This window comes from Vipera ursinii (assembly GCF_947247035.1).
Source record: "Vipera ursinii genome assembly, chromosome: 1".
NCBI lineage: Eukaryota > Metazoa > Chordata > Lepidosauria > Squamata > Viperidae > Vipera > Vipera ursinii.
This window is the reverse complement of record NC_139512.1, coordinates 348,233,024-348,257,323: the sequence shown is the minus strand read 5'-3', so window position 1 is coordinate 348,257,323 and position 24,300 is coordinate 348,233,024. Positions and strand designations below refer to the sequence as shown.

Sequence of the window (24,300 nt, the reverse complement as noted above, 5' to 3'; positions counted from 1 at the left end):
GACGGAAAAAATAAGGCCGCATTCTCTTAATGCATTAAATCATTCCTTAAAATGCAAAGATTTACAGTATTTTGGAGGTCCTGTGTTTTGAGGGTTAAAAGCAAAAAGAACCGAATTCTTTCTGGCCATAGTAGACACGCAGACACCCTCTATAAATGGGGCAAAATACCATTACCAGATTGTGACTGTGGGACTGAAAAACAAACTACCCAATATAGAATGTCAGAGTGCGCCAAAACAGAGCCTACACTGGAGACTTTGCTGATTTCTTGCCTGTGACTAATGAAGCAAAACTAGCCATACTTTTATATTTTGTATTTTTTAATCTCTTGTGTATTTATTGAAATGTGAAGTGAAGGTGCGATTTGATAATTTGATTTGAGAAAAGATGGAAAACCAAAGCAATTATGTAAAGGCTTTTTTTTTTTAAAAAAAGGCAAAATAAAAATAAAAAAAATGAAGAAGACAGACAGAAACAGAAATAGAAAGAGCAGCAAGTCCAATCCAACCCCATTTGCAGGCTTCTGAAATTCTGCCTTTCCTGGCGAAGATTCCACATAGGTACGTAGAAATAATAGCAATTTATTTATATAGCCTCTCGGGGTCCTCAGATTCTTTTTTTCTGCACAAGCAGTTAAAAGCTCTACTTTTTTAAAAAGAGGCTATTTGGGGGAAGGGCGGGGGGGGGGGGAGAAAATGGTCATTTCTGGGAACTGAATGGCCTTTTTTTTTTTTTTTTACTTAACTCTTGCCTTCCAGATTGCCAAGAAAGAGAGAGAATGGTGCAGTTGTGAGGGGGGGAGGAAAAAAAAAAGAAAAAAAAGGGATTCAAACAATCGGCAGGGCCAAGCCTTGAGCCACAGAAGGTACTGCTGGCTGCAAAGGCTTTGCACGTTATCCGCCCATGGAAGGGAGGGGCCCCTTCCAGGCCTCCCCAGTTCGTTCCAGCTCACATTCCTGTCTGGGCAGGCAGCCCAAGTGACGTCAGACGACCAGAGCCAGCCATGTGCTCTCTTCCCATGTGGATGTGCAGGGGGAGGAGAGCAGAAGAGAGGAAGGAGGGAGGGAAAGCAGGCCTCGAGGCCAACTTTCAGCCGGCTGCAACAGGGGTGGGAAGTAAGGTCTTGGCCTGCTGCCCTAACTAGCTGCATAGCCTGCTAGTAAAGGGCAGGCCCACGCCACCCACAAAATACAGGTTGACTGACCACTAAAATTGAGCCCCCAAATTTATGTTGCTGTGAGAATTGGTTAAGCGACTTTTGTCCCATTTTACGTAGATTCCAGCTTGTACGTGGTCCGTTAAAACAACGTTTCCCAACCTTAGGAACTTGAAGATGCGTGGACTTCAACTCCCAGAATTCCCCAGCCAGCATAGCTGGCTGGGGAATTCTGGGAGTTGAAGTCCACGCATCTTCAAGTTCCTAAGGTTGGGAAACGCTGCGTTAAAACACACCGTCGTGGTGTAGTAGTGTAATGAGTGAGCACATATCCATTGTTTCTGGCCTTGGGGATGGCTAGTCTAGGGAAAAGAAGGACTAGGGGGTGACATGACAGCACTATCCCAGTATTTGAGGGGCTGCCACAAAGAAGAGGCGGCGAACCTATTTCCCAAAGCACCAGAGGGCAGGCCAAGAAATAACAGATGGAGACTAATCCAGGAGAGAACAATTAACCAGTGGAATGGCTTGTCTTCAGAAGGTGTGGGTGCTTCATCACTGGAGGTTTTTAAGAAAAGACTGGACAGCCATTTGTCTGGAATGGTACTATAAGGACTCCTGCCTGAGCAGGGGGTTGGACTAGAAGACCTCCAAAGCCCCTTCCAGCTCTATTCTGATTATAAAGTATCTGTGCCTTCCTCAATCTCGGGTCCTTTATCAGAGACATGAGAATTTAAGGGTTATGTACACCAGCAGTCCCTGATCTTTGCACCACAAGAGACTCGTTTCATGGAAGACAATTTTTCCATGCCCGAGGTGGGGGGAGAAAGAGGAGTGTGCAACCTAAATCCCACGCATGTGCCGTTTTGCTCATCTGCCCTTCACCTCTAGCTGAGCAGACCGGTTCCTAACAAGCCACGGACCGGAACCACGATTGGGGACCCCTGCTGTATGGGGTCTTAGCTGTTCTTAGCACTGCACTCCTCTGGACAGAGAGTTCTGATGTCATTCCTGGGATTTGTTGGAGCCCCTTTTCCCAGATTAGGAGACACACTCCTATCCCGTTTCCCCAATAATAAGACCTACCCCGAAAATAAGCCCTAGCTTGATTTTTCGGGAGGTGGGGGGCTACTTGGTGGAGCAGTGGGCTAATGCCTCCTTAAGTAACACCAGCTGCCTGCAATTAGTGCAGGTTCGCATCCCACCAGGCTCAAGGTTGACTCAGCCTTCCATCCTTCCGAGGTAGGTAAAATGAGGACCCAGATTGTTGGGGGCAATAAGCTGACTTTGTAATAATGCCGCTTGGGAGGGGAGAAAGCCCTAACAAGCAGGCATATACATAGAATGAAGGCTATTGCTAAGCACATTTGATTTGTGCTTAGATTGTAAGCCGCCCTGAGTCTTCGGAGAAGGGCGGGATATAAATGTGATTAAAATAAAAAAATAAAAAAATACTATAAGCAGAATCTCTTATCCGGATTGAGGAGAGTCTAATTCCTATACCATGCAGATATTCCTGTACACAGTGCCAGCTACTCCATGGATACGACATTATGCCAGCTATTCCCTGGCTATGAAGTTTTGCTAACTATGTCTGCACACCATGCTTAGTATAAATAGCTGTAGTGTAGCTATTGTGTTTGTTCAACATGTTAAATTTGTTGAGTATTAACCACAGTGAGGGCTTTTTGAGCATTTGCCATCCAACACACTGCAAAACCCCACATAAAGTAAAATAAAATGTCAACTTCAAATCTAAGAACAGGGAGTCCTCGACTTACAACCACAACTGAGCTCAACATTTCTGTTACTAAGTGAGATATTTGTTAATGAGTTTTGCCTCATTTTACCACCTTTCTTGCCACGTGAATCACTGCAGATGTTAGTAACACGGTTGTTAAGTGAATCTGGCTTCCTTATTGACCTTGCTTGTCAGAAGGTCGTAAAAGATGGATCGCATGACCCTGGGACATGACAACTGTCATAAATATGAGTCAGTTGCTAATTTTGATCACATGAATATTGGGATGCTGCAATGGTTGTAAGTATGAAAAACATTCATAAGTCACTTTTTTCAGTGCTGTTGTAACTTCAAACACAGTCATTAAACGGACTGTTCTAAGTCAAAGATTACCTATGCTTCTATAATAGGGACCACTCAAAATGGCACAAAAAGGGTTTGCAGTCTTTTTCTGCAAAGCTTCTGGTTAGGTAAGGTGCCACTATCATCACCACCACCCTGAAACCGTGCTTTGTTTGTGATTTTTAGTCGGTATTGTTTATTTTGTGTAGATATTTTTGTTCTTGGGTGTGTTGCACACCACCCAGAGCTGCATTGTTTGACCTAGGAAGGCATATATTTAAATAAATTTTATTAAATAAATTTTAATAAGAAGTAATAATAACAACTTGCTTCATGTAGAATACTAGGGAATTTGGCAAACTGCACATTATTTTGCAATCCTTTGTGATTATATTTTGAGGTTTTTACTTTTGGCTGCTGTTCCTCTGGATTATTTTGTGTTTTTAATTTAGATCAATGTTTCTCAACTAAGGCAACTTTAAAATGGGTGGACTTCAATTCCCAGAATTCCCTAGCCAGCATGGGAAATTCTAGAAGTTGAAGTCCACCCATCTTAAAGTTGCCTCAGTTGAGAAACACTGATTTAGATTGTTGTTGAGTGTTATATACTATTCATCACTTAAAAATTGTTTTGGCAAAGAGAGGCAGCTATATAGATAAAAATAAATAATAAACATTTTAGCCAGTCCTAATAAAGGCATTGCCTCGGTGGCGGCTGGATTAAGTTTACTTGTTGGCTGAGCTCAATAAGCTGGATCAGGATTGGTTAATACCATATATATTTACATATAAGCTCATGTACAGATAAGCCAACCTTTGGAAGTTGAACAAAAAAAAGTATTAAAAATGTGCCACCCACAGATAAGCCAATCAGCATTTTTCATGGTATGTTGGTTAAAAATTTAAGGAGTCAGCTTATCTCTGAATGGCTTTATCCACGAATATATACAGCATTTTTTTCTTCCATTAAATCATGTCTGATTCTTGAAGACTGCCTTCAGTTTTATTGGCAAGATTTTTCAGAAGTGGTTTGCCATTGCATCCTCCCTAGGGCTGAGAGAAAGTGACTGGACCCAGATCACCCACCTGATGTTGTGCCTAAGACAGGACTAGAACTCATGGTCCCTGAGTTTCTAGCCTAATGCCTTAACCCAGGGATCTTCAAACTTGGCCTTTTTATGACTTGTGGACTTCAACTCCCAGAATTCCTCAGCCATGAAGATCCCTGCTCTACATGATCACATTTTGGGTGTTTGGCAACTGGCTTACCTTTCTGGACAGTTGCAGTGTTTGTGGTCATATGATTACAATTTACATTTTTTTTCCTGTTTTCTGGCCTTTCTGGCCAGTTTCTGGCAAAAAGCCCCTCACAGGATGAATAGACCACAAGTCATAAAAGGGCCAAGTTTGAAGGCCGCTGCCCTAACCACTACACAAAACTGGCTGTCAATACAGGATGTAAGGGGACTTTTTTAAAGTATTACCATATAGCCTGATGGATAAGCCCACCCATGCAATAGATTTGTGATGTTTTTCCCCCCAGGGATCAATCCAGCTGTTTACTTTTTTTTTTTTAGTTGGCTGGAAAAATTTCATCTCCTCCCACAATGTAGAGTTAGGAAAAAGAGAAATACAGGCAAATCGTTGACTTACGACCAGAATTTTCATCATAAGTCAAAATGGACCTGATTTAATAACAATTTTTGTGACAGTCGTTAAGCTAATCAGCTTCATTTAATCATTTTTGCAGGAAATTGGCAAAATCCCACCCCCCAATGCAAAGGACCAGAGTGGCACCCCCGTTATCAATTTTCTTTAAAAAAAAAGCACACGTGGACTTGCTTAGTTCTTTGAAGATTGAAGAATTTCCCTTATAACAAATGCAAAGCAAGAAGGTGTCTCTAAGCATCAGTGTAAACACCCATGTGTGCAAAAAGAAGGGGCAGAGTTACCATGTTGACTTTTTTGACCACCATCACCTTGCATACATTTCTGCTTTTCTTTCAAATGCTGGCACAGTGATGAATGCCAAGAATGGGTGATAAAAGCAGGGTTTGTCTAGCACAGGGATCTTCAAATTTGGCCCTTTTATGACTTGTGGACTTCAACTCCCAGAATTCCTCAGCCAGGCATGCTGAGGAGAAAGGGAGAGGTTTCCATGCTGAGCCATACTGGCTCAGGAATTCTGGGAGATGAAGGGGGACATTTAATTGTATTTGCAGCCTTTCCCATCCCGACCAAGCTACAGGAAGTGTATATTCAATTAGGATTTTTATTTTGATTGACTGATAAACATGAATTACATCTGCTGGGCATTTGAGGATACAGAACCCAGTGGGATAAAAATCAAATATATTACTTAACACACATATATACAAACAAACAAACATATACACAGGTTTTGGATTGGTTAAGCTTCCTGCTTATCCACTGCCAGCTCATAGAAGTGAGGGCTTAACTTAACCTGGAACAACAGCCTCCTGAGTCAGTTACATTGTGCAAACACAACCATCATGTGACAGAGAGTTCCACAGGTTAGCTAAGATTGCATGAAAGCCGCCTTGCCCTATTCATTTGCTAGTCTGAAATCTTTTGTCTCTATATCCCCCTCCTTTTTGGGTTTCTTTGCAGAGACTTGATGCTAAGTAAAGAGGCACCATTGTTTCATGGGTCTTCGATTTCCTGTACAGTGAAAATCATACTTTCAGCATCCAGCAAGACTAAAGCTTTGGCCGCTGCCACTATGAGAAAAATATTTGCATGTTTTTTCCAAGGAATATCTTCATGCCAGCTTCTGGCATATGTAAGCTATGAGAATCATATGCAAGCTGTCAGCAAATCAATACATAAGGTCATTTGGCACAAGCTGCGTTTTCTACTGAATGTATACCAATAGTTTTTTTCCTCCTTCCACCACAAATGCCACGTTTTGCTTTCTAAATCTTCTTCCCTTGCACGCCACTGAGACCACAGGAAAGATCCCTTCAGCTACCACAAGCCGTTTAAAAAAAAAACAAACTTTAAAAACTTTGTCATGGGTTTTCAAACAAAGGCTGCTCCTCTAATGGAACACATCAGCACATCCAATTACGCAAGAGTTGCTTGGTTCAGCCAACTAATGTCAACACATAGAAGATGGTTATGACCTGCTGGCATGAAATAGAACACATGTGCCTGGTTACAGCTGCACTAGATTCACAACTGCATTCAGACACTGCACCAGAGTCCAGCTCAAGAAATTTAACCATTTATCTGAATGGGACAAACCATAATTCCTGATCCATTGTCAAAAAACCACAACTGCTGGTCTACACGCCTTGATTTCGTTCACAGATATGCCACTAGGTGGCTTCCACATGTATCACAAAATTATAGGGTTGGAAGTCCAATACCCTGCCTAAAGCAGGAATCCTTGGATCATCTTAAGTTAAGTAATGACTATCTAATCTTTTCTTGAAAAACTCCAGTAATGGAGCACCCATGACTTCAGGAGGCAGGCTCCTCCATTGCTTAACCCAGGTAGTCCTCAGTTTACAACCACAATTCATTGTTAAGCAGTACAGCTGCTAGGTTAGGTATCACATGACTGCCCCTTGATTTTACAACTTTTTTTTGTCATCGCACAATCACCATTTGTGAGCTTCCCTGCCAGCTTCCGCACTGACTTTTTGCTTGTTGGAAGCTGGCTGGGAAGGTCACAAATGGCCACCATGTGACCACGGGATGCAGCAACCATCACAAACACATGCCAGTTGTCACACACCTGAATTGCATTTACATGACCATGGGGACACTGCAACGACTGTAAGTGGAAAAACTGGCTTTGCAAGTCACCTTTCCAACACTGTTGTAACTTTGCATGGTCCTTAAACAAATGGTCATAAAGTGAGGACTACCTGTAGCTCCCACCATCAGGAAGTCCCTCCTTCTTTTGAGTTTGGATCTTGCTCTGTAAGGCTTCCCCCCATTGATTCTTTGCCACTCGTCTTTTCCTACTTCCTCTGCTCTATGACATCTCTTTGTGTATTGGAAGGCTACTATCATTACAGTTAGTCCTCAACTAACAACCATTCTTTCGGTGACCATTTGAAGTTACTTATAGCCATTTTTCACACTTACGACCATTGCCATGGTCATGTGATCAAACTTTCGATACTTGGCAACTGGCATGTATTTATGACTGTTGCAGTCTCCCGGGGTCATGTGATCACCTTTTATGAGCTTCTGTTAATGGGGAAGCCAGATTCGCTTAACAAACAACTGTGCCACTAATTTAACAACTACAGTGATTCATTTAACAACTGTGGCAAGTGAGGTCATAAAATGGGGCAAAACTCAACTAACAACTTCCTTGCTTAGCAACGGAAATTTTGGGCTCAGTTGTGATCATAAGTCAAGGGCTATCTGTACCTAATTTTAAAAAATGTCCCTTATCACATACTTCTTCCCATATACATTAACCTATTATACATAGGGCATTTTTTCCTGTTCAAAGTGTTCTAAAAAACCTATAGCACCAGTCAACCAACTATGATTTAATTAGCTATATGTTACATAACAAGAAATCTTTGCCTGCTTGTCCTGAACCTTCCACCTAGCACAGGGATAGGCAACCTTGGCCCTTTTATGACTCGTGGACTTCAACTCCCAGAATTCCTGGCTCAGGAATTCTGGGAGTTGAAGTCCACGAGTCATAAAAGAGCCAAGGTTGCCAACCCCTGACCTAGCAGGAAATAGAAAGACAATGGGAAAATACCTCCTAGCAGAAGACAACAATATTAATTTCAATTACCCTTTGCTACACATGCCATTTCAATTTTTCAAAAAGGAGGAGGGGTCATATAGCTGGCATTCCCCAATCCACTCAACTACAGCTTCCTTATTCTGGGTTAAGGGGATTCTGGGAACAGAAGTCCAATACATCAGTCTGGATGAGACCAACACTTGGTGCTCACAATGGTATATTTTACATCTCAGAACAGAGTAAAAAAACCAAAACAATCCACATTGTAGGGCCTACCTGGATATATCTCAAGGCACTCCTTAGGACGCTGAGGTTTGAGGTTTTCTTGTCGTCAACATTGGGGATGTTTCTCTTCAGGGTCTCAAAACATTCTTTCAAGTGGGCACGTCTATGGAAACAAAACCCCAAATTTGGTCAGCCTGCCGAACAAACGTGATCTCAACTTTGATCAAGATGACATGCCAACTGGCATGAAATGAGGAAACCATCAGGCATGAGGTTCAAAGTAGGGTCAACAACACAGCCCCTCAGTTCCCTTAATGCAGTGTTGAAGACGTGTGGACTTCAATTCCCAGAATTCCCTAGCTTGTAATTCTTGCTGGCTAGGGAATTCTGGGAGCTGAAGTCCACATGTCTCCAAGCGGCAGAGGTTGAGAAAAATTGCCCTAAGGTGATCTCGGTGAACATCTGAAATTATTTTTTTTAAAGTATTTTTAATTTCTTCAAATTTTACAATATGTCAGGCGAACATAGTTAACTTCCTTGAAATTCTTGTGCAAAACTGAGAGAAGTCTCAGTGATTTTGATGACCTCATGCAATTTCAGGTGATTTTTTTAATTTTTTAAAAGCACCAGATGCTTTTTAAGGTGACTAAATGCAGACCTAACGAATTAGAAGTTGCAATGCTCCGGATTGTTCAAGCTAACTTACACAATTGTTTCATTCAGAGGCATCCCACACAGCCAGTAGAGGAGGTGTGGTAACAGAACAAATAAAAGTCCTCACACCCAAAGATGTAACACACACCTGTACACTTGACCTTCTGCACTGTATTACAGGAGCACAAAGTCAACAGATGCTCCAGATAACTAGCGTGTTCTCCATTGCTTCACGTAAAAAGGATTTATTTATTTATTAAATTTATTTGCCACCCATCTCGTTTTGAAGGGACTCTGGGCGGATGCAAAATATTTTGTCGCCTACCCAACCTGCAGTCATTTGCTTAGGTCAGCTGACCTCATTTTAGAAATTACTCAGCTGAGATTCTTAAGATGTTAGCAGATGTTTTGGACATGCACGGATGATCTCGGAAAGGGACAAATCAGAGCAAGGGGGGAAAAAATGTCGCCATGACAGGCAGGGGACAAAATGTAGGTTTGGGGATAAGATACGTTGAAGTCGAGCATTGTAATTGATCAACTCAACAAATTAAACTAAGATAAGGAACGAGAAGGTATTAAAAAAGAGCAAAAAACACAAAAGAAGAAATAACTGGTCAGCATTGCTGCGGGCAAATACAGGAATTGTCACAGAATATATTCACTAAGGATTAAACCGTAAGATTCCTAGTTTTCTCTGAATTTGACTGTTTTTCTGCAGATATTTTAATACCAGGCTATGTAAGCAACTATGAGCTAGGAAATCACATATCATGCTTGGAAGTGGGCTTTGCACATCAGTTTTGCCTAAAACCTGCATAATAATAATAATAATAATAATAATAATAATAATAATAATAATAATAATAATAATAATAATTATTATTATTATTATTATTATTTTATTTGTATACCGCCCTTCTCCCGAAGAACTCTGGGCAGGAACTACCAACATAGAGTAAGCCAAACCAACATGCAACACCCCCCCTCCCCGCCAAAAAAAATAATAATAATTTGAAGGCATCTAACTTAGTTTGCACATAGCATAACTCAACACAATATGTAAGTAGGAAAACCACTTACAGCTACTGCATTGCATAAATTTGGAGAGCGATGTGAGATAAAGAATTTTGGTTTGTCTACTGACTGTTGAGAAATGCAAACCACAGTTAGTGCAAATCACGGTTTGGCATGGTGCCTTAACTGAACACTTTTTTTAGGCACATTCACGAAGTACAACCAATATTCTCAGAAAACTTTTTTATGCTTGAAAAAACAAACAGAAAACAACTTCTTGGAAAACTCACATTTTCTCCAGTATATGTGGTAAGATGATTGCTTTGGAATTTAAAAAGGTACATACCTGTTCTTCTCCAATTTGTTATGGACTTCTCGGGTGCCAACCCTAGGGGAGGGAGGGAAAATATCAGAAAAAGCATTGCCAAGCATCCAAGTTGTAAAGTTAGGAATACTGTATTTTCTGGCGTATAAGACTACTTTTTAACCCATGAAAATCTTCTCAAAAGTCAGGGGTGTCTTATACGCCGGGTGCTGAAAATTTAGGGATAGGGCTGGCTGGAAAACCTGGAGCGGATCTCCCATTTAGTCTGCGCAGGGAAAGCAGGACCAATTGGAGAAGAAGCTGCAGTCTGTGATTTTTTACAGGGTTTATAGGGTTTCCTGCCTTAGCAGGGGGTTGGACTAGATGACCTCCAAGGTCCCCTCCAACTTATTATTATTATTATTATTATTATTATTATTATTATTATTATTGTTGTTGTTGTTGTTGTTGTTGTTGTTTTTTAATCCACTTGCACTGTTTTATGTTTACATGTTTGATGACAAACAGCCTTATGTTTATAAGTGACAGTTTTCCTACTAAGCACCTGCATGTCATAAGCATTTGAATTAAAATTACCATATTAAAATCAAATCTGATGTTTTTTAATTTTTATTTAGTGTGCGTTGGAAGAGGGGTAGTCTTATACGGCGAGTATAGCCCAAACCCTATAATTTAACAGGAAATGTAGGGGGTCGTCTTATACGCCCAGTCGTCTTATACGCCGGAAAATACGGTATTTCTGGAAGAGAAATCATCTTAATTTTTACACTCTGCAAAATGTTGTTAAAAGCAGTGGAAAGGAAGTCTTTTATTTTGTAAGAAGGGAAGAGGTGTGTCTGTGTCTGTACATATATAGGTAGGTAGTCCTCCACTTACGACCACAATTGAGCCCAAATTTACTGCTGCTAAGGAAAGTGGTTGTTAAGTGAATTGCGCCCCCATTTTATGATCCTTTTGCCGCAATTGTTAAATACAAGTAGTCCTCGACTTGTAATAGTTCATTTAGTAACCTCTCAAAATTACAACAGCACTGGAAAAGGTGACTTATGACAGATATTTACACTTGCTACCATTGCAGCGTTCCCATGGTCACGTGATGAAAATTCAGATGCCTGGCAACTGGTTCATATTTATGACGGTCACAGTCTTGGGCTCAGGTGATCTCCTTTTGTGACCTTCCGACAGACAAAGGCAATGGGGAAAGCCAGATTCACTTAACAATGGTGTCACTGAACTAACAACTGCAGTGATTCATTTAACAATTGTGACAAGAAAGGTCGTAAAAAGGGGCAAACCTCACTTAACAAGTGTTTCACTCAGCAAGAGGAATTTGGGGCTCAACTGTGTTCGTACGTTGAGGACTTCCTGTAATGCAATCGTTAAGCAAATATGGCTTCCATCACTGATTTGGCTTGTCAAAAGCTGATTGGGTAGGTTACAAATGGTGATCAGGTTAAACCCCGGACACTACAAGCTGTTATCATTACACACCAGTTGTCAAGCACCCAAATTCTGATCATGTGACCATGGGGATGCTGCAACTGTCGTTAAGTGTGGAAAACGGTTATATTTTTTTCGGTGCCACAGTAACTTTGAATGACCACTAAACGAATGGTTGTAAGTCAAGGCCATCTGTGTCTTCTCCATCAATTCTTCTTGAGGCAATTCAGAAGGATTCTAGAATCTATCTGCTCCCTCCAGCCAAACACACCCAGTCCCACACCACAGATACGCAAGATGTGCATGGCGCACCGATCGCCACATCCTTGTTGCCCTGGTAACAAATGCATCTGTTGTTTGGAGGCAACCTGCTGAGGGAAACGTACAGCCCTTGCAGCCTCTGTATCCGACAAGGAAAATCCAGGACACTAGAAATATGTCATAGTGTTCACAGAAGGCGAGATTATTTTAGGAACCCCGGAAAAACAATCAGGCAAAATGAACTTCTCAGGAATTCTGGATGGAATCAGATGTACCGATTAGATTTAGCATGAACTGTTACTTTAGATTATTTCCCAGGATCTCTGTAGGTATTACAGGTAATCCTCAAGTTACAACAGTTCATTTAGTGCAGGGGTGTCAAACTTGATTGTGTCACGTGATGTATCGTGACGTATCGCGAAGTTTTTTGCCTTTGTGGAGCTGTGAAGTGGGCATCACCTGCGCGTGACATACCAGCCCACATGCCACCAGTTTGACCACCCAATTAAATGTCTGGTCCAAGTTACAACGGCACTTTATAAATGTGACTTATGACTGTTTTCATAGTTTTTCCTTTGTGGCATTCCCATGACCATGTGATCAAAATTCAGAGGCTTGGCAACGGGTTTGTATTTATGACGGTTGCTGTGCCCCAAGATCATGTGATCACCTTTTGTGGCCTTCTGACAAGCAAAGCCAATGGGGAAGTCAGATTCACTTTACAACCGGGTTACTAACTTACCAAGTGCAGTGATTCACTTAACAAATGTGGCAAGATGTGTCATAAAATGGGCCAAAACTCACTTTAAAAATGTCTCACTTAACAACAGAAAATTTGGCCTCCATTGTGGTCCTGAATTGAGGACTACCTATATGTGTGCATGCTCAGATGTGCACATCACTGGCTCTTCCCCAAATTGGAGTCTTTTACACAAGCTGGGATTTCAGATCCTAAAATTCCCCTGCCAATGATGACAAAGGGGGAATTCTGGGAATTCCATTCTCAGCACATTTAGAGAGCACCAGATTGGAGAAAGCTGGATGTTCCACTTCGGACGTTTGCTTCCCACAATGGCCAGTAAAAAAATTGCAGAAAACCACCAAACCCAAATTATCATTTTTGTACGATCTCCGCCACGGGTATGATAGTTCTGAATACTGAAAATCTATTGGGACCATTTCTCTACAAATGGGTGTTTGGTCCATGGCTATCTAGATATTAAAGACTGGGCAGCCATTTGTATAGAATGGAAGGAGGATTCCTGCACTGGGCAGGGGCTGGGCTAGAAGACCTCCAAGGCTATTCTATGATAAAGGACCCTAATGAATTAACCATGGGGAAATCTTCATCCTGGGAAATTTATCATATCTGACATGGGATAAAGCACCTTCTTACAGATAGTCCTTTCTTACAACCACAATTGTTGGGAAATACCCAGTCAGGGGGAAGAAGGCCTCAAGTTTGGAATTAGCTTGCAATCCTTGCACAGCTGCATGTGATTCCAAACTGACCCCCCATCCCCACACCTTAAGCTCCATAAAGCCTTATCTATCTGTTCCCAGGTGACGGGTGGCAATCTGGGAAGATTCCTGTATAATAGGCAGAGCTGAGCTTGTCGATCAGGTCGGCAGTTTGGCGGGTCGAATCCCGAGTGCCATGTAGCAGAGTGAGCGCCTGTTAGTCATCCCAGCTTCTGCCCACCTAGCAGTTCGAAAGCACGTAAAAATGCAAGTAGAAAAATAGGGACCACTCCGGTGGGAAGGTAACAGCATTCCGTGCGCCTTTGGCGTCTAGTCATGCCGGCCACATGACCACGGAGAGGTCCTCGGACAAGCGCTGGCTCTTCGGCTTTGAAAAGGAGATGAGCACCGGCCCCTAGAGTTGGAAACGACTGGCACGCATGTGCGGGGGAACCTTTACCTTTTAATACAGTAGTCCCTAGATCCTTGTCGGTAGTTCATTTCAGAAGGCTTATTGAATACTAAAACCCAATGGGCACTGAGGAAAGCACGTGGTTTACCACGTGACCCGCTATTTCGGCTGGAAATAATAGGGAGTCGTCACAAGGCAGCCGACGTATTCAAGTTCTTCCTTGTATGTTGACTGCCAGGAAAAGGACGAGCGCCAGGACAAGATTTCTGCTTCAAAATGCGTCAAATACTGAACTTGACAAATTTTGAAGCAGGCGAATGCCAAGTTATGACCGTGCTTGGCTTGAACCCTACATCATGTGTGGATCTGGTTGCTCGCCTGACCCCAATGGGATTGAAAAAGTCATCCTTAAGTAGTGCAGCCGTTAAGTGGAGCATCACGTGACCGCATTGATTTTATGACCTTGTATTGCGATGGTAGTTAAGGGAGAGATCATGTGAACACTATTGGTGGCCTTCCCTGCCAGCTTCCCCTGCTTGTCGGATGTTGGCTGGCAAAAAGTTGCAACTGGTGGTGACTCCATGACGGTGCCAACTGTCTTAAATACATGCCAGTTGCCAAACACACAATCACAATCACATGACCATGGGGAGGCTGCAAGGAGCAGTCAATGAATTACTTTGTTTAGCGGTATCTTAGGTGCCTAAATGAAGGGTTGAAAGTTGAGGACTATCATTCTATCCCCCAAATCTTTCTACTTTCACTGCATACAACCACCTTAGCCTAGTCCAGTGATGGCAAACCTTTTAGAGACCGAGTGCCCAAACTGCAACCCAAAACCCACTTATGTATCATCGGGTGCCAGGTGGGCATGGCCCTTTGAGTGGGTGTGGCCAATTAGGTGGGCGTGGCCCATTGGGTGGGCGTGGCTGCAGTGGTAAAGACAGACTGGGTGGGACTAAAAAGTTCGATCAATCAATTTCAACTTTGCGAGAACTTTTTTTTTCCTGCGAGAAGTTGAAATTGATTGATTGATTGATTGATTGATTGAACCTTTTTTTTTGTACACGGTGGTGGAAGCCTAAAGCAAACAGGTTTTATAAAACCCAGCTGAAGGCCTAGGACTGGGGTGATGGCACGCGTGCCCACAGAGAGGGCTCTGTGTGCCACCTGTGGCACGCGTGCCATAGGTTCGCCACTACAGGCCTAGTCACTTCAAGAAACAGAAGGGATTTTAGCACATCTGTGAGTACAGCCCACCAAACTTTGTTATGCAAGCTCAGGAAATGGATTAACTCCACAAGGTTAAGGGTGCTGTGTGAATGCAGCCCCTGGGTCTGCTACAGCAGAGCAAACCACTCCGGATTGCTATTAATCATGATGATGGCAGTGAGGATTATGATACTAATATTCCCTTTTCTACCTTATTCTCCTCCTTTCCATTCAACCCTTAACTCAACTGAAGGAAGGGACCAGACCCTTTTTCAGTTCTGCAGTACAGGTAATCCTCGCTTTACGGCTGGAATTTCTGTCAATAAATCATTGCAGTTGTAATTGAAATTGGACTGAATTTTACAACAATTTTTATAGTGGTCATTAAGTGAATCATTGTCTAGTCATTAAGCAAATCACACTGTCATTAAGCAAATCCAGTTTCTTCAGTGGGCATTTTTTGCCTGGAATTAGCAAACAGAGCCATAAATTGTGACTGTGGGATCACAGGACATTGTGTGCCGGTTGTGCCCACAGTAAAATAAATGACAATAAAGGTTATCTTATCTTATCTTAAATCCAGGGCGGTTTCAATTGCAAATTGCGATCACATGACCGCAAGGAATTGCAAGGGCAAGTCGTAAGTTGTTTTCTTTACTGAGGCTGTCGTAATTTCAAACAGTCCTTAAATGAATGGTCGTGAGTTGAGGACCACATGTACACACAGAGCTGCCCTCAGGCCCTTCCACTCACCCGCCAGGTCTCTTCTTCTGCTCGCTGGGCTTGGCCTCTTCTGACGGGTTTGCCTTGACATTGAGTGGCGGAGGCACGTGATGAGGGAGGAGTGGCTGGTGGGTGGGTGGCTGAGGTTTGATGGGTGGCTGGGCCATGTGATGTGGGGAAATGGCCAAGACAGAGGTGGCGTAGTGGGGCAGCTGGCTGGGGCTGGCCGAAGAGGGCGTGGGGGCCTTGATGTCAGGAGGAAGAAGGGGTCCCGAAGTCTTCTGGATCACGGGGGCCATCAGCGGGGGCTCCTTGCTGAGACCCATGTTTACCAGGGGCGAGTGCCGCTGGATGAGTGGGGGCGACAAGTTACTTTGGGGGGCTGGCTGAGGGGGGCTGGTGACCACCGGAATGGGGATGATGGAAATGGGAGCCGCCAGGGAGGGGGGAAGAGGAGGGGGAGGAGCTGGAGTGGGCGGAGACAACGGCCCAGCTTGGAGGTCATTGCGGGATTCTTCCGGCTGGGTGGTGTGATTAACCCTTTGCACGCTGGCCTTCTTCTGCTCCTGTTCACGCTCCTGGCAGAGTTTTTCATGTTTTTCATTCTCTTCTGAAAGAGAAAGAAAGAAAAAACACCCTCTAATAAGCAATGTGTATGGTTCTACCTATTGTGAAATCACCACAAGAGAAATTTCAAGAATCCACAATTTGTGGCTTGTTACCTGAGATACGCTAGACAACTTTGCTAGACTGATGCAAACAGGAATGAGAAAGGGGTCAACGGAAGATCACCAACCTCTGGCCCAAAGAGATATTCCCATTTCATTTGGGAAAGAATTGTGCAACAGCAATTCAAGAAAATAAAAAGGATGGATTTGAGCCCCCCAAAGGGCAAACTGCAAAACTTTTATCTCTCAAAGGGAACCTCCTTGCTTATTAGCATTATCATGTTAAGCCCATCTTTTCATCCACGTGTAAAAAAGCTGCTAGTCCGCAGGATTACAGTTTGTTTTATTCTCCCTAATGGCTTTTCTGGTGCCACCCTTTTTAATCAACACCAGTTGATGCTCTCAGCTCTTCTGTCAGTTTTCAGTAATAACTAACCTTTTAAGATATTTTGAAATATTACTTCAATAACCCTTCTGATAGCTCTCAGCAGCCAACGGTACACAGAATGTACTGAATAATAACTTGATGCTCTCTGAGCTTGGCTGCCTGCTTGCAGATGTCTCATGACCCAATTAGGAAACACTACTGATATATTTTCATCATCACCACCATCACCATTATCATCCCATCCACTGTTTACGTTTTAGATTATTTTTATTCGCTTATAACCCAAAATAAGGTAAAGGTAAAGGTTCCCCCGCACATGCGTGCTAGTCGTTTCTGACTCTAGGGGCCGGTGCTCATCTCCTTTTCAAAGCCGAAGAGCCAGCGCTTGTCCGAGGACGTCTCTGTGGTCATGTGGCCGGCATGACTAGACGCCAAAGGCGCACGGAACGCTGTTACCTTCCCACCGTAGTGGTCCCTATTTTTCTACTTGCATTTTTTTACGTGCTTTCGAACTGCTAGGTTAGCAGAAGCTGGGACGAGTAACAGGCGCTCACTCTGTTACGCGGCACTCGGGATTCGACCCGCCAAACTGCCGACCTTCTGATCGACAAGCTCAGTGTCCTAACCCACTGAGCCACTGCGTCCCTTCATAACACAAAATACCAAAGTACAAAAGCAAATAGTAAGGAACAATGGTAGAGGAAAGGGAAAACGGGGGAGCAAGAAAAAAAAAAGGCATTGACTTAGGACTCCCTCTGTTGCAGTAAAAACAAGGCATTAACCTTGTATCTCAACTTTTTACCTTTCCTGTAATAGTATGAGAAAGCCATTTCTATATCAAGAAACCAATCTAATAAGTAAAACCCAAAACGGTGATCATTTTTTTTCCTCCTCAAGCACAAAATCCAGAAGTGGTTTCCAAGTAGAAACAAATTCTTTTCTTTTATTAAAACAGTCAATTTAGCCATCTCTGCTAATTCCATCCGCTTTTGTAGCCGTTTGGTCCGTGGTGATAATCGAAACATCTTTCCATTTTTGTGCACAGAGTAGTCCTGCTGCTCTCATCCTATACAAAATCAGAGTTCCAATCCCCCCCCCCCCCCCGAAAGTCTTTTTCCATTAGACCCAGAAGGAAAGTTTCTGGTTTAATCTTTATGTTCACTAAGAATTTTTCTGCATTAAAATATGAATCCTACTCCAATATTTGTTTTAATCATCCCATCTACTGTTGATGTTACAGAGTTGGGTCAGGAAACAACTAAGCACAGAGAGCACCAAGGATTCCACAATTCAATCACGAGCTACAGGTAATTCTCTTCTATATATACTAGGGTACTAAAACTCTGTCAATTTGTAACTTTCAACTGGCCGAAATTGGAGGGTACTATAGAGCAACAAAGGGACGCGGTGGCTCAGTGGGTTAGGACGCTGAGCTTGTCGATCAGAAGGTCGGCAGTTTGGTGGGTCGAATCCCGAGTGCCGCGTAACAGAGTGAGCGCCTGTTACTCGTCCCAGCTTCTGCCAACCTAGCAGTTTGAAAGCACGTAAAAATGCAAGTAGAAAAATAGGGACCACTACGGTGGGAAGGTAACAGTGTTCTGTGCGCCTTTGGCGTCTAGTCATGCCGGCCACATGACCACGGAGACGTCCTCGGACAAGTGCTGGCTCTTTGGCTTTGAAACGGAGATGAGCACCGGCCCCTAGAGTTGGAAACGACTAGCACGCATGTGCGGGGGAACCTTTACCTTTACCTTTACCTATAGAGCAACAGTGATTGAAGCAAGGTAAAAGCCTAAGTCAGGGGTCCCCAACCTTGGCCACTTTACGACTTGTGGACTTCAACTCCCAGAATTCCTCAGCCAGCCATGCTAAGTTACATAATGCCAGAACCCATGACTCCCGTGGGAGTGAAATTTGGAGAACCTGTGACCATATCAGCCTCACCGCGCCTTCCAACAGCACTTCCCAGAAACCTGTAGATTGTGTGGCCCAAGGGAAGATAGGAGAGCTGTATCACTGCCCTTCATTCTCACCTCCCTCTGACTCCTCCATCAATTGGCTGGTGCAAGATTTGACAGATCACTAACATGTATTAACTTGTTTAATAAATATTGATCAAATATGAATTTGTCCTTTATTCAAAAGGGGTTTCTTCCCCCAAAATTCTGTTATTGGGTTAATTTTGGGCATGCTACCTTCCCAGACTTTTAAATATCACTGGGCCACCAAAATATAATTTAGTTTACCACAGTTAACAACATAACCTAAATGCATAAATAATAAATAAATAAAACTGATTTCTTGTGTTGGATCAATTCATATGAATTAAGAAATAAAGAGTCAATACACTAATCTCAAAATTCAATCAGTGGTTTTCCTCACGGCACAGAAACTTCCTTGACCAAACGCACGTCTAAGGGAGTCTCACCAATGATCATCATCATAATAATAATAATTATCGGCACAGAAACTTCCTTGACCAAACGCATGTCTAAGGGAGTCTCACCAATGATCATCAGCAGCCATCTATTTTCAACATAATCCTGACTGATCTCAAAAAAGAATCTGAAAAGAGTTCTACACATCAAACATCCATGCAGTCGTTTGATAAAACAGATTTAACAAGAAATCCCAACGAGATTCATTTAAGCCTAAAGATTCTAAAGACTTTCAAGAAAATCTGACCTGCTTACTACAAAAACGTCATTATGCTGGTTCTTTACTTGCAATTGCACAAGGAAAATTCATCTCGCACATTAAGTTTTAATCACAGAGAGATTGCAATCCTCAATTTTCGAGCAGAAATACAGCAGAATTAACACAGGACAGGGGACAAAAAAGTCAAGATGATGACCATGAGAGTGTGACCAAGGCTCTTTATACATGGGGAATGGCTTAAGCCACACAATTACCACCACCATCTTGACTTTTTTTTTTGGCCCCTTCTAAGGAAACCCAAGTGCAAATCTGGACAAGTCACCTTGACATGCTAGTAGACTTCTAGAACAGCGTATCCCCAACACTTTAAGGTGAGTGGACATCAACTCCCAGAATTCCCCAGCCAGTAGGGATAGCTGGGGAATTCTGGGAGTTGACACCCACCCATCTTCATCTGCCAAGGGTGGGAAAAACTGTTCTAGAAGAACTGAAATGATTCAATGAAATTTTTCTCCCTCCCATCTAATAAAAAAAAAGTTTTTTCCTCCATGTTTGCAAATCATGAGTATGACTTGCCCTATTTCCACTATGCACATTTTAAGATTTTTTTTCCAGATTCATGAACTGCTACATTCAGGATATGCCAACTGCATGGATGGGAAGTGAAGGTCAAATTTAGGTGGAGCTGCTTCCTCCAAGGTCAGAGCTTCATCTCCAAGCTTGAAAGTAGAAATGTGAGAAGGCCAAGCAATGCTGTTTCAGTGACCTTTCTTACCAGGGGATACAGAGAGCAACCACAGATCTCAGAAAGGATATAGTTGCTTTAAAGAGTTGCAGAGATGTGCTACAATCCTGCCCCTAAATAATTCAGAGAAGCTTTTGGGAATCAAATCTGCAGACTGCCTGATCCTATGTGAGCCCCCCTGCATGGTAGACACACACTTACACTTTCAAAATAATCATCCACAAATTTCTTCAGAAGAAAAAGGATTGGTAGTAGAAGGTTCCATTTTGGCTTTTGAGCTATTCAATGTGTTTATAAATGACTTGGATGAACAGTGTTTCTCAACCTTAGCAACTATAAATTGTCTGGACTTCAACTCCCAGAATTCCCCAGCCAGCATGCTGAAGTTGAAGTCCTGACATCTTAAAATTGCCAAGGTTGAGAAATACTAAATTAGACAATATTAGAATCACGTCTGTAAATGAATCAAAAGACAGGCGGAGTAGCAAACACCTTATATAAAGAGTAGAATCACTTAGGAGTATCTTGACAAGCAGGAAAAGTGGGCAGGAAGCAGAGAGAGGAATTTTAACAAGGCAAATGCAATGTCCTACACATCTGGGCAGGAAAATTCAAAGCTAAGAATATAGCAGGGCCTGTAGGCAGCAGCACACACAGAAACTATCTTGGTGAATCACCAGCTAAACATGAGACCACAGTGTGATGCAGCTAGAGAAGAAGCAAACACAGTCCTAGACTGTATCAACAGAAGGACAAGGTCAAGATCAAGGCAAAACATTGTTCCTGTCTATCTGATTTGATCAAATCACAGCTCGAACTATGTGTTTGGTTCTACACATGGCATTTAGGGTGTACACATTCAGAGGAGAATATCTGAGATGATAAGTTAAATTATAGTTGTTAAGGGAATCATTGCAGTTGTTCAGTTAATAACACGGCTGTTTAGTGAATCTGGCTTCCCTGTTGACTTTGGTTGGCAGAAGGACTCAAAAAGATCACATGATCCCCAAAATACAACAACCGTCATAAATATCAGCCAGTTGCTAAGCGTCTGAATTTTGAACACGTGACCGTGGGAATGCTGCAACAGTTGTGAAAAAATGGTCATGTCACTTTTTTCAGCGCAATTGTAATTTCAAATGGTCACTAGACAAATGATTGTTAAGTTGAGGACTAACTTATATTTTAAGATCTATCGTCCAAAACGTGGGAAAAAATTCTTCGGAATTACCCCAAAGGCAAGGCAAAACTCATACAACAGATTTACATTACAATGAAGATGATAAGATTGACATCAGATTAATAATAATAATAATAACAACATAGGTAATACTCAATTTATGACTGCAATTGGGACTGGAACGTCCATTGCTAAGTAATGCTGTCATTAAATGAGTCATGCCCAACTTTACAATCTTTTTTGCCGTGGTCATTAAGGTGAGTCACTATGGTCATTAAGTGAATCGTGTAGTTATCAAGTGAATCCAGCTTACTCCATTGAGTTTGCTTCTTGGAAGTTGGCTGGGAAGGTTGCAAATGGCGATCATGTAACCCTGGGACAGTGCAATCATTGCAAATACAAGCTGGTTGCCAAGCACTGATTCACGATCACATGACCACAGGGACACCACGACAGTCATTAAGTGCAAGGACTTGTCACTTTTTTTTTAGCACTGGCATTAATGAAATTGTCATAAATTGAGGACTACCTGTAAGAGCTATTCTGCCTCTGAAGATGGTGGGCTCCCTTGACCGAAGTGATTAACAAGAGACCGGATGGCAATTTAACAGGAATACTCTAATAGTGGCTGCCTGCACAGGGCATAGGGTGGACTAGATCAGCGATCCCCAACCTTTCTGGCTCGGCAGAGGAGGCAACGGAGTGGAGGAGAGAGAGGATGGTTTCACACACGCATTCTCACCTACAACTTCCGCGGCCCAGTTTTGAATGGGCTGCGGTCCAACACTGACCAGGGGTTGTTGTTAAATAATAATAATAACAACAACAACAACAACAACAACAACAATAAAGTTGGAAGGACCTTGAAGGTCATCTAACCCTATACCATTTCGGATAAATGGCTGTCCACTCTTTTCTTAAAAGCTTCCAGTGCTGGAGCATTCACCACTTCTGGAGGCAGGTTGTTCCACTGATTAATTGTTCTGTCAGGAAGTTTCTCCTTAGATCTAGGTTGCTTCTCTCCTTGATTAGTTTCCATATGTTGCTTCTTGTCCTGCCTTCAGGTGCTCTGAAGAATATCCTGACTCCCTCTTCTTTGTGGCAGCTCCTGAGATATTGGAACACTGCTATCATGTCTCCCCTTGTCCTTCTCTTCATTAAACTAGACATTCCCAATTCCAGCAGCCATTCCTTATATGTTTTAGCCTCCAGTCCCCTAATCATCTTTGTTGCTCTTCTCTGTACTCTTTCTATAGTCTCAACATCTTTTTTACATCATGATGACCAAAACTGGATGCAGTATTCCAAGTGTGGCCTTACCAAGGCATTGTAAAGTGGTATTAATACTTCACATGATCTTGATTCTATCCCTCTGTTCATGCAGCCTAGCACTGTGTTGGCTTTTTTGGCAGCTGCAGCACACTGCTGGCTCATATTGAAGTGATTGTCGACTAGGACTCCGAGATCCCTTTCATAGTTACTACTATTGAGCAGTAGTACTACTATTAGTGCATAGTTTGATATACTGTGCCAGATCAGAAAATGAATCAATTCCGCCATCAAGTTCAGGGGATGGTGTGAACGCAACCTATGAGATTAAAACCTGTGGCCAGAATTGTCAGGGATGGTTTTAATCCAGTCTTCTCCAAATTGACCTTTTCTAGATAGGTAAGGACTATCCTATCCTAAGAATATCATGATGGGAACAGTGATTTAAAATTAGGCTTCCTAACCCTCTCTAAAGAATAATAAGAGTCTGTTCGATTTTTACCAATCAATCTTGAGTACAGTCCAAAGTCTTTGCTTTGGAGAGCAATATACAGTAAAAGATACCTAAAAGGTAGAGGTTCCCCCGCACATGCGTGCTAGTCGTTTCCAACTCTAGGGGCCGGTGCTCATCTCAGTTTCAAAGCCGAAGAGCCAGCATTTGTCTGAGGACGTCTCCGTGGTCATGTGGCCAGCATGAATAGATGCCAAAGGCGCAGGGAACACTGTTACCTTCCCACCATAGTGGTCCCTATTTTTCTGCTTCCATTTTTACGTGCTTTCGAACTGCTAGGTGAGCAGAAGCTGGGACGAGTAACAGGCGCTCACTCTGCTATGCGGCACTCGGGATTCGACCCGCCAAACTGCCGACCTTCTGATTGACAAGCTCAGCATCCTAACCCACTGAGCCACCGCGTCCCTTAAAAGATACCTAAGGTCCATCAAATTTCCTAAAGCCAACGCAAAGGATAATGATATACAGTAATAAAAGAAAAACAAAAAAAATACAGATTTCGATCTTCCTACACTTTCTGCCTCTCCTTGTGATGATGGCGCTGCCCAACAAGACAAGCTGCCCAACAGAATTCTGCTATTTACCACAGGATTCTGGAGTCAGAGCCTACAGACAAGTTAATTTACATTAAAAGTCACAGGGAGCATTCTTTGCTTTTGAAAACCAGGGTTTGTGGGGTAGGGTGTTGTGTAAACCCGGGCAGTTCTCATTTATTGAGCAAACTGCGGATCAGTGAGATGTGTGAGCCTTGTCTAAAAGTCAGGCTTGCTATACTTAAAACCCCAAATGCCCACTCCTTCTGAGCAATAAAACACACACACACACACACCTGCCCCTTTTGAATTGCTCAGGATTTGAAATCAGCCTTCCAGACTGCGCCCTGTGCTGCAAGCTGAAGCAAGAAAATAGGCAAGCAGAAACAGGGACAGAAACAGTGAAATACTTAATTGCAGGTAGCTGCAGTGGCAAAATCCTTTCTCTGCTCAAACTCTATTTTACTGAGAGGGGAGGGGTGAGGATGAAGCCCCTAACTACATGCTTCCTGCACTTTCTGGAATGCAACAGAGCAGATACGGTAGTTGCCAATTCTCCAAGTTGTCCACTTCTTCTTCCAGAGGACAAACCTCAACTTACAACCCTTAGCAACAGTTTAAAATTACCAGAGAC

At 42.7% G+C, this 24,300-nt stretch overlaps 1 protein-coding gene across 1 annotated transcript in view; it reads right to left on the bottom strand.

The window, feature by feature from the left end:
* Positions 1 to 24,300, bottom strand: part of MNT (MAX network transcriptional repressor) — a 75,025-nt gene that overhangs the window by 27,423 nt on the left and 23,302 nt on the right. Inside the window, exons 2-4 of the mRNA XM_083379742.1 lie at positions 15,745 to 16,324; positions 10,227 to 10,268; positions 8,261 to 8,372 (exon numbers count right to left, since the gene is read on the bottom strand). Coding sequence (XP_083235868.1) covers positions 8,261 to 8,372; positions 10,227 to 10,268; positions 15,745 to 16,324 — 734 coding nt within the window. The remainder of the gene's footprint in view (positions 1 to 8,260; positions 8,373 to 10,226; positions 10,269 to 15,744; positions 16,325 to 24,300) is intronic.